We start from the raw sequence: 11,569 nt of genomic DNA on the forward strand, positions 1-11,569 counted from the left end.
TTTCTTTAAATATATGAGAGTTACCTTCAGTGTCACACTGTTCAGTAAAACCAACACTGTTTACTCACCCAAACATGTTCAGACCAAATACAAGTTTACATCAGTCTGTTGACACATGAAATTAAATCTCAGTAATGTTTTATGAAGACATGGAGGTTGATGGGTTAAGCTGTGTGACAAAATGACAAAATTTCACACACTTGGTTGATATTTTATATGATGCGAGATAAACAGGGATGTAACCTGCAACTAGTCTGAGCGGAGGAGGCATAATAACGCGGGGCAGAAATTCTAGTTTTAATGCAATTTTATTTATGAACAATGACAAATCATTTTAAATCACACCTCCTAAGAAAGTTGTTTAACCTCATTCATCAGACACACTGAAATGTAATTTTCTTTATAGTAATAGAATATTTACACTTGCGTGATTAAAAGATAAGGTATACAATAAGACCACCTGGAGCAAGCAGGTAGTGGGCGGGGCTCAAAGCCTGATCCACATTTCTCAATCAAGAAATAAGAGTGGATGAGCTTCAGCCGCTTTTATTTTTATTTTTACTTTTTATGTGGTAAAACCATGCTGAACAAAATATTAATTAGCAGAGTATTTTACATAGTTTAGAACACGTCTCGATGGACCCTTAAATCACCAATCTGATCATTAGTAAAACTGTAGAACTGAACAAGGGGATAAAGAACAGACTATATAGTTTCCTAGCCTTGGCATTACTGACTTTTTATATAGTATATTATTAAGATTGCTGTTTTATATGGACACCACACTATAGTTTTAATTTCTAGCACAAACCTGTATAAACAGTTCAGTTTAGTTTAGTTTGTTGTTGCATGAGAAGTAATGTTCTTATAAGTCACCTTTTAACCTTTAGATTTCTTTTGTTTTCATTCTCCTGGCAACGTGGTGGCCCTTTGTGTTTGTGACAGACCCAGTTCATCTGGACGGAGCCTAATTTACCGTCTTTGTACCACTCACACTAACATGCTAACGTCGTTTCCTTCGTCGGGTGATTGACAGAAAGGTGAACCAGTAGTGTTTCGTCTAGTCAACCCATGGCCTCATCCTAAACAGTGATTGGATGATTAATTTCCGGTTGTAAACCGATGTCGCATTCAAGTTATATCGGAGATTAGGAAATTACGACTTTCACACTTGTGAACGGCATCCTCGTCAACATTCAGGTCGTATTTTAAACTGAAAATTTGAGTTTTTTTGAAAGCCTCCCCATGTCGGACGTCATTCACTTGATGATAAAATGAAAGCATGACATATTAGACAAAATTGATCATTCAATGTAATTAAACGTGTCGTTAAGCCCGGGGTTTTCCATCATTACCCTTCGTCCTATTTTACCCTGAACGCAGCACAATCATCAGACACTGGAGTTATCGGCGAAGAATACGAAGAAGCAGAAGAGTAGTTATGAGCTGATTTTAGGTGTTTTATATAGATAATGTAAAGTTGGAGATGGGACTATGAGCGGAGAAGTGCGGATGTAGTTTTCTGCTCCTCTGGCTTTTGTCCCCGCATTCTCCGAGAGAGAGAGTCGGGATGTTTTCAACCAACATGGAAACAAAAAGAGTAGAGATTCCCTCCGGAGTCCTGGACGACCTCTGCAGGTAACGACGCTCACTGGACAATTAACCGACATTTATCGTTACGGTTTTCTCGTCATTACTCACCGACGACACAAAAACTGAAGTCAGGAGCCGAACTACCGCTCTCTGAGTTGCTGGACGTGTCTGTAGTTGTCTGTAGTTGTTGTTGTTAGCTCAGTTGCTATTGAACAATGTCTGTAGTTGTTGTTGTTAGCTTAGATGCTTTTGAATCATGTCTGTAATTGTTGTTAGCTCAGCTGCTGTTTAACCATGTCTGTAGTTGTTGTTGTTAGCTTGGCTGCTTTTAAACCATTACTGTAGTTGTTGTTGTTGTCAGTTTAGGTGCTGTTGAACCATATCTGTAGTTGTCTGTAGTTGCTGTTAGCTCAGCTGTTGTTGAACCATGTCTGAGTTGTCTGTAGTTGTTGTAAGCTCTGCTGCCATTGAACTGGGTCTGTTGTTGTTGTTGTTGTTGTTGTTTGCTCAGCTGCCATTGAACCATGTCTGTAGTTGTCTGTAATTGTTGTTGTTAGCTCCGCTGCTGTTGAACTGTAGTTGTTACTGTCCTGGAACTTTTTCAAAAGATGGTTTTTCTTATTCTAACTTATCTTATCACACTGTTTTTTGTTTGTGTTAAATTTTCAAGTTTGGTTTAAATAAGTTATTTGGTGCTGTACAGTACAAGTGTAATGTCACGATTTAAAGCTATCATAGGTTTTTGCACAGTGGGAGGAAGTGGAGACATGCCATCTTTCTTTACGTACAGTCATTCGTGTGGAATCTTGCAGGAACAGAGCGGATGATGTCACACACGGTTGCCAGGGTAACTGAGGGGTGGTTGAAACAATAACCAGGTGGCATGTTAGAATATGTTGTATGGCTGTAGCCCCACAGCACTTCCTTAGTTGCGTTGTTCCTCCTCTGCATCCTCTGTGTTTCCTGATCTCTGCTGGGAGTCCATTGCTCTGGTGGCCATGTCAGCCGGCTTCAGAGCATTCAGCTGGTTCCTGATATAAATGGCTCAGGTTAAAGGAGTTACTAGTTAAAATTGAAATAAGTTTTACAAAAGCAGAAAGAATTGCATCCTGCATGTCCGATTCTGTTGGTGTGAACAAACTCATGTGGGGGCTTTGTGAGGGCCCACAGCTCATCTGTGGCCCAGAGCCCCCGGCTGTGTTAGTCCGGCCCTTACCCCCTTTCTCCTGTGTCTCCAGCCGGTTCATCCTGCACATCCCCAGTGAGGAGAGGGACAACGCCATCCGGGTGTGCTTCCAGATCGAGCTGGCCCACTGGTTCTACCTGGACTTCTGCATGCAGAACACTCCAGGAGCTCCTCACTGTGGGATCAGAGACTTCGCCAAAGCTGATATCTTTAGATGTGATTGATTATGTTAACTGACCTTATTACTTTTTTCTTAATGTTTTACATTTTACATCCACTCTGTTATACTGCACACAAACAACATACCATTTTATTTTTTTTTTCCTTAAAACAGCCACCATATGAAATCATGATTATTCTGGATATGAACACGAGCAGATTGGTTCTCTTGCACCTCTTCAGGCTCATCCTCAGATGCGGTGCTCATGTTGGTTTAGTTGTTTTCCTTGACAGCTGCAAACTTTTCCATCACTGTCCATTTCTGTTGCCTCATGGAGAGGATGTGCAGAAGGTACTGGAGCAGTGGAAGGAGTACAAGATGGGTGTACCAACGTATGGAGCAATCATTCTGGATGAATCCTTAGAAAATGTGAGTTGTATTTGCACACTCAAACACACTTATTGGCTTTATTTGTCATTTCTATCAGTCATATCAATACTGTACTCACCAAGTTAACAGCTGAGCTCAGACGGTCAATTTTTCTTACTGTCAACAAATATCGAAAAATCAAAAAGACGAAGCCAACAATCTGCTGAGCTGGAAATGGCTTCTCTGGCCTGAATGAAGGGGAGGTGGGGTGGCAGTCCCTCAGACATGTTGTGTTGTTTTTACATTGTGGTCTCAAAGTCTGTCTCCATTATGAACCCACCTCCTGACCAGAGTTGAATTAACCAATCAAGTCCATTCGTTCCTACACTGTCAATCATTTAAAACACCTCAGTGAGTTGACTGAACTCAGGATGAATAATTAATTTAAAGTTGTCCTGTAAAACCAGCTGAATGAACTGAAAAAGTTGATTCAAAATTAAGAATCATCAGGTGTTCAGTCAAACTGACAAGCATCATAACAGACAGATTCTCAGTCTGAAGAGTCATGAAGAACCTGACTCTGTTAACACATCTGGTCTCAGTACTCCTGCTCAGGTACATGGAAAGACTTGATTTATTTAAGGCTAGATGAATTGGTCTCTTTTGGATGGAACAAGGATAGTCTGAGGACAGTGATCCATCATTATGTTAGATATTTATAATCAGAAGGTTTCTGCTCTGAGCTGGATCCTGTTTGACCAGGATCTATTGTAAACGCGGTCGAGGACCTTGCTTAGAACCTTATAGTCAACTCACAACAGGTAAATATGGCAGTAATGTAATTATTGGTTTTATTTCAAAGAAGACAAACAGCTGTGTGTCACAGAGGGATGAGGATGAACACATCACGCTGATGAGGAGACTCATTGTGGTGATTGTTTGACAATAAGAAAAATGATCTTGAGTTGAAATGACGTGTCTTTTTTAAATTGAAGGTGAAAAGTGATGAATGATTAACTCTCACCTGCTGCATCCTTTCTCCTCAGGTGCTGCTGGTCCAGGGATACCTGGCGAAGTCAGGCTGGGGGTTTCCAAAGGGGAAGGTTAATGAGGACGAGGCTCCTCATGACTGTGCAGTGCGTGAAGTGAGTCTCATGTTCTTCATTGTTCAGCATTAAGAGCCATGTATGATGAATGGCTTCAGTTTGTAGTTCAAACACTGTGTTTTTCAGGTATTGGAGGAGACGGGCTTTGACATCAAGAATCGTATCAGCAAAGACAAGTACATAGAGCAGAAAATCACTGACCAGCTGGTGCGGCTCTACATTATTCCAGGAGTGTCAAAGGACACCAAGTTCAACCCCAAAACCAGGAAAGAGATCAGGGTAGGACCTCTTTCTTTCAACACTCAGTCTCCAGCTGTTCGAGGCTCACACACATGTTTCATAGTCCCCTCGTCCTCCTGCAGAACATCGAATGGTTTCCTATTGAGAAGCTCCCGTGTCACAGGAACGACATGACCCCGAAGTCTAAACTCGGACTGGCCCCCAACAGGTTTTTCATGGCCATCCCATTCATAAGGTGTGTGTACAACCGTTATTGTCATCACTGAATTATCCATCAGAGAAATATATACACACATGTGTTTTCTGAGGGTGAGGTGAGCAGATAGATATCAGGACATGGTGAGCCTAGCTTAGCATAAAGACTGTAAACAGGGGGAAACAGCTAGCCTGACTCTGTCCAAGGTTCAGCAGTCACTGAATCACATGTTGTGTCACGTTTGTGTCTTTGTACAAACAGAAATGAAACAGTAAGAGTTTGTGTTTGCCTCAGTGTTGTTGAACACCTGTATGTGACTTTATGTCATTAGTCATTTACTGATACTAATGTGACACTTACTCCTCAACCTGTACAGACCACTGAGAGACTGGATCAGCAGGCAGAGAGGAGAGTCAACAGACAGTGACGAGGACTTCAACAACATCAACACTCCATCCAAACCTTCAGACAACGCTCGGTAAGAAATGCATCACGGATAACAGCCACTCTGCACTTTACCTACATCAACCTGGTTCCAGCTGTTAAACCCTCTGTCCACTAGCTGACTCAGTCAGAGAGCAGTCGGTGAATACAGTGAAGCATTTAGCAGCTTAAGAACCAGATATTTCCCTCAGGAGCTGGTGGAGACCAAACACAGAGCTAATGAGATTCTGAAGTATACATAACTGAAGTCATGAAGCTGGTGATGAGCTGGGTTATCAACTGATTATCAACTGATTATCACCTGGGTTATCAGCTGAGTCCTTCATTACAAGCAGCATGATCAGAACCATGAATTAAACAGTGCTACCAGCAGAAAAGAGCAGTGTGAGAAGTTCACCTGATGACCTGTAAAGAATATGATGACGGATCGGGAACAAGAAGCTGTAGAAACAGAAATAATGTCTAAATATTAAAAGTACAGCTATGAATATGTATGTGAATGATTATACATGTCTGGTGATGAACAAACTGTTATCAATATGTGATGCACATAGAGGAGAGTGGTAGTTCCTGTCTGAGGTCAGCTGGTTTATGAGAAACAGTGTGAACTGATGAGAATTTGGTGGTCAAAGGTCCATGATTGTACCTGTTGTTAATGATCGTATCTTTAGATCAGTCGAATCAGAAGAGCCTCATGAGTGCACACTTACACACTGGAGTTGTGTACATAGTGTAGTTGTGTGAAGAGTTTTTTAACCTGGTCTGCAGCAGGTTAGCTATGCAGCATAGGTTACCATGGTGACCTGACCCAATTAAAAGTGAGTGAGCTTTGTGATCCTGAGTTAATCCCATAGATAGCAGGATAATCCATTAACCTCACTTTGGACACATCAGACAGCTCCCTGAATCTATACATCTGAAAAACCTCTGTACAGTTCAGTGTAAGAACAATCATCATATCAGATGACCTGTGTTGTGTTGTTCATTACAAAAACAAACCAAGAGGAGTGAGGAGCTGGATGTGAGTGAGTGCAGTAGTGATGGATCATAATAAACCATTATCAGAGGTTTTAAGAGGTCGTTGACCCTCCATCCTGTATTATAGAAAATGCTTCCTTCCACCTCTCAGGTCAAAGTCCCGCCGCCTCACAAGTACAGATGTGTTTCCTGGGAACGGATGGACAAAGCAGATGCAGCAGAAGGCTGTGGGCCAGCTGAGCCAGTACGAGCTGAACCAGGTTAGAAAAGAGTCAACTGTTATTTAACAGCAGCAGCGTCCAGTCAGGATACATGTCCGCAGTCATGCAGTCATGTGACTGCTCCACAGTAAAGTCTGTCAATACCTGATATTTACAGTGAGTGTGTGTAGACACCAGTGAGGAGAGACACATGGATGTTCACCCAGCAGCTAACATCATCTGCAGAGTCACATGTGGTTCACATTGGTGCACTGTACACCAATGACCTCCTCTTCTCCTCTCTTCCTCTCCTCTCTCCTCTCTTCTTCTTTTCCTCTCCTCTCTTCCTCTCCTCTCTCCTCTCTTCTCTCTTCCTCTCGTCCTCTCCTCTCTTCCTCTCCTCTCTCCTCTCTTCCTCTCCTCTCTCCTCTCTTCCTCTCGTCCTCTCCTCTCTTCCTATCCTCTCTCCTCTTTCCTCTCTTCTCCTCAGCCATAAAGGCATTTGGTCAACTTGCAGGTTTTACCATCACTGGATGAAATAGTTTCATGATGCCTCTCTGATGATCTGGATCCTAGTTTTCTTATTATCTCACCATTGAACACTTTGTACATCCTCTATATCTATATATCTATATTACATTTCCAGGAACCACTTTCTTTGTCTTGTGGACATGATCAGTTAAGTTCAAGGTCCTCATTGAACATTGGAAGCTTTTGCTCCATTTGTCGACAGGCAGCGCCCTGAAGATGATGATATTGCCAAAGTTTCTTAATCTACTTTAAAATAAATCTGTATTCCTTATGTCCTCATTCTTCACAAGTCTAGACTCTGTAATCATGTCCTGTGTTTGGCTGTGTAAACCCTCGGGGCAGACCAAGGTCTTAGGCTGGATCTAGCATCACAATGTCCTTGTCTGCCATCACCCAGCGTGGCTCAAAACACAGCACAGACACAGCGACTGGTTGACTTTACCCAGCACCCATGGACAGAGGTCCATTGATCCAATGGGACATAGAAAGTGTCAGTGTCCTGAGCCGCCACGGCCACAGTTCCCTCAGAACCTCTGTTCTTTCCTCTGTAGAACCCGACCATAAAGGCCAATGGGAAAAGATGTCAGGACTCGCCTTATGTGAAGAAAGGAGCCAATGACACTGGAGCCAGCAACCAGCAGGTGAAAACCACATTATAAGTGCAGAACCCCACATGGTTCAGACTGTTGTTTAAGTATGGAGGGATCATGTGGTTCTGGATCTCAGACCAGTTTTAAAACCATTTTGCGTAGAGTTAGAAAAGGATTGACTATAAGTGATTGTTTAATATTAGCAGGTGAACATTAGTAAGTAAGAAACCTCTATGTTGTTTTCAGTATAGAGAGATCCTGTGGTTCTGGATCTCAGACCAGTTTTAAAGCCATTTTATGATCTATAGGTGATGTTTAACAGCAGCAGGTCTCTCTTCCACTGTTTCCACAGAAAGAAGATAAAAGGCTTCAACCCAGGAGACTGCAGGACAGTTTTGACAGAGGTATGGATCATACATGTAACAGGTCTTTAAATGAACTAAATAAAATCCTCTCCTGCTCTGTGTCTGATAATCCGACAGCACTCAGTTCACGCATGGGTGGTGTAGGAGAAGAGGTGGATGTGTAACTATCTCCAGAGCTGTTAGATTCACAGACATGATGGTTCCTTCTCAACATGAGACTGACACAGTTACCAGAACACTGACAGAAATACTGTGGTTCATATGGTAGAAACATATTAGTGTGGAACAGTTCAGTGAAACGTAAGAAGACATGTTGAAGGAAGTGTAGCTCATTTTAAAGGTCGAGTCATATGGACTCTGATATTGTGTATATATGTTATGTTTTTTATACTACATAAGTGACACCCAGTTGAACAAATGATCATGTAAACATTGAAAAATGTTTCTTAATTGCTGAGTAGAGAGGGTGTGTGAGAAACTGATATTCATAAATTATATATATATATATATATATGTCTGTTATTATATGTCTACTGTATATATTTGCAGCCACACTGACACAGTTCAGTTCTTATGAGGGACTGAAGGTGCTGATACAAAATGATTGTTCATAAGTTTTTGATAAGAACAAGAGTTTAACTGGCGAATGTGACATGGATGTGAAGAGATCCAGAAGGAATCATCTCACTCTCTTGGAACTACAAAAACACTCAAAGTGGAGCCACTTTAGCTCACAGACAATCTTTGACATCACCTGTCGAGCAAACTGATGTGACGGCTGTTGTGACCTGATATATGTGTGGTTGAAGGCAACAGTCAGTACTGACTAAACTCAGCTTTAAGCCTCACAGCTTCATGAGTCATGAGGCATTTTACAACCCAGTGTCTGACTGACCTTACCTGCTCACAGGTAACACGAGGGTGTAGTAAAGCAGAGGTTAATAAAACACAGTAGAGTTCAGACTTTAATCAGCTTCACTTTAGCCCATAGTGATCCATTTAAATTATCCCTGATCGGCCCTGATATTGATCCTCAGGTTCCAACATGTTTCCTGGAGCAAACACTGAGTCGTTAGGCAGAATAAAAGTAAGAGTTAAAATTCTGTTTACAAAAGGTTTAGTTAAAAAAACATTTTATAATTCATCATAATCTTTGCTGTTCAGTGAAACACTTAGTGAAGACTTGTCTGGTTCTCTGTATGCTGCAGTGAACAGACTCAGGATGTCATCCATCCTGTAATCCCTTTAGAATGACTGAAACATGGATCATCTCACAGTATACCCTCTGACCTCTGACCTGTGGCTGATCCACATACACACTGTCTTATTTATCTGAGCTTCATGGTGAATGTGTGTTCACTGAATGTTTCTCCAGTGTTTAAGTCTCTCTGTGTGCACAGGTAAATATGTTTTAACCTTTTTTACTGCCCTGACCCAAGTCTGCTGTATGTTCATCAATGCAGTGGCCTCCAGGGATGCTCACCCAGTCAGTTTTATTGTCCCATATTACCAGAGACATATGTAATTAATCAGATTAACACAGTTATTCACATGCAGGCGGCCTGGGACCCTCAGGGCTCAGTGAACATCCTCCTCAAACGTAGCGTGTAACGAGCTTCTCTCTTCACAGACGGAGCTCCAATCAGCTCTAACGGTCAGCAGACGGTCCACAGAGACTGTGAGCAGCTGCTCTCCTCCAAGACGTTCCTCAACTTCAGATTCGACAGAGATGCCATCATGAAATGTTTTGACTACTGACGTGATGAAGCTGATCCTGTAACAAAGTCTAATCATGGCCTCAGAGAATTTTACCTGCAGTCCAGACAAGGATGTTGCTGAACACAACCTTTCCCTTGATGCTTTGCTTGTCATGAACACATTCTCTATGGGGAGTTGCTCTTCTGTCACTGAAGACACACAGTGAGCTTCACTGGAGCTGTTTGTCTTTCCAGACCTTTTTTATAGAAACACTTCCAACACTGTCTTCAGTCTGTCCACGACAGAAACACAACGTCATATCTGAAGAGTCAGGACTCGTCTGAGGAGACGATTCAGAGAGAAGAAGATGGCTCAGGTGAACATGAGTCAACAGGTAATGGTGAAAAGTCTCAGCTCTGACATGTCAGTGAATCAATCTTCTTTATGTCAGATACTGATTTTAAGATGTAATAATTACACGTTGATGATATCCTCCAGCTGAACGTCAGACCAGAAGGACGGTGTATTGACATGTTGGCTTCATTAGTTCAGGTTTTTATCAGGAGTTCAGTGTCGTAGAATAATGACCTGACAAAGTGTCATCACATCTTTGTCACAAGTCTGTGGCTGCTAATGTTATGTATGATGTTTATTAATGTTTGAAAATTCTTAATTAAGGCCAGAAAATTTACAAATGAAATTCCATCGATCAATAATCCTCAGTGTGCTCCTCAGTACATCACAGTACTGTGATAATAGAATGAATCAAACTGGTTTCTATCTGAATTTAAATTCTGCTGTGATGTTAACTTGTCTCTTTCTTGTGGACACAAAGTGAAGCATCATGGGACTGATGATCATGAGAAACAATGACCATGAAAAGACCACGGCTGCTTCAGCTTCATCACAAATGAAATGAAAGATCTTTATGGTCTGAGAGTTTGAAAATGAAAATACAAAGTTTGATTATAGTGTCAGTGTAGTCTCAGGAGCACACTGGATCACTGGGCAGTTTTCATTTTGACAGGAAGTGAGTATTTCCCACCTCACAGGTTCATTTAAATCTGCCCACAGAAAAGGAAAGTGATGTTTTAATTAAAGTAACTACTTAAATTTAATATTTTCAGCCACAGACTTTCACATACTGTTGTGTTGCCTTAAAGTGACCCTGGTTTTTATCTGCTTCAGTCTGATGAGTTTACAGGTTTAAACCAAATTTTCAGTCATCAGCTGCTCTGGTGTTTAGTTGCTATGAAAACATTCAGACTCTTGGTCTCTGGACCATGATGGAGGACCACAGTATTAGACCACTGTGATCAAGGTTCAGGTCCTCCACAGCTGAAACCATACTGCAAACCACAGTCTAACAGTTCACATGTCCTCCACGTCTGGATGGAGCTCTCCTCTCATCATGTTTGTCATGTTACTGATTGTACAGAAGGTGAATTCATGTCGTCCTCTGCTTCACTAGTGTTTTGACTCAACTGTGAATATTAATAAAGTCTGTTTTTTCACTCCTGTTCTAGTTCTAACTATGTATCAAATATCCCAGTCTCTTATTTTGGTGATGACTCTAAACTGATGATATAAATAAGGAAAATAATGGTGTGTAAGTGAACAGGTGATAACTGTTTACAGAATAAGACCCAGCTGCAGTAACAGTAACATAAATATCATATACACAGTATCTTCAGAAAGTATTAAGACTCCTTCTTCATTGAGCTGTAGCTCAGTGTTTCCCAACCCGTGGGCTGCGATGGTATTGCAAGATAGTTTATTGGGTTTAAGTCTGGACTTAGACACTCACAGTCAGAAAGTGTCCTGAAGACTCTACAGAGAGCTCCCTGGACTTCATGGTTTTTGTCCTGACATACACTGTGACGTGTGGGACTTCATATACACAGGTGTGTGTC

General features: G+C 41.5%; 1 protein-coding gene across 2 annotated transcripts; it reads left to right on the top strand.

Moving 5' to 3' along the window:
• The first annotated feature begins 1,378 nt into the window (after positions 1–1,378).
• Positions 1,379–11,170, top strand: dcp2 (decapping mRNA 2). 2 transcript variants are annotated; one of them, XM_023412665.2, is made up of 11 exons: positions 1,379–1,638; positions 2,832–2,983; positions 3,241–3,368; positions 4,355–4,453; positions 4,541–4,693; positions 4,777–4,889; positions 5,227–5,328; positions 6,424–6,532; positions 7,555–7,644; positions 7,922–7,997; positions 9,589–11,170. In XM_023412665.2, exons 1-11 carry the CDS (start codon positions 1,571–1,573, stop codon positions 9,714–9,716), a joined length of 1,218 nt encoding a protein of 405 aa, XP_023268433.1. In that variant the 5' UTR covers positions 1,379–1,570; the 3' UTR covers positions 9,717–11,170. The 2 variants fall into 2 exon arrangements, with proteins under 2 accessions (XP_023268433.1, XP_023268434.1); XM_023412666.2 differs by having other exon boundaries at positions 1,380–1,638; positions 7,946–7,997.
• Positions 11,171–11,569: the final 399 nt, after the last annotated feature.

The sequence above is a fragment of the Seriola lalandi genome, unplaced genomic scaffold (genome assembly GCF_002814215.2).
Source record: "Seriola lalandi dorsalis isolate HSWRI2012SDOR001 ecotype SW California unplaced genomic scaffold, Sedor1 jcf7180002054484, whole genome shotgun sequence".
NCBI lineage: Eukaryota > Metazoa > Chordata > Actinopteri > Carangiformes > Carangidae > Seriola > Seriola lalandi.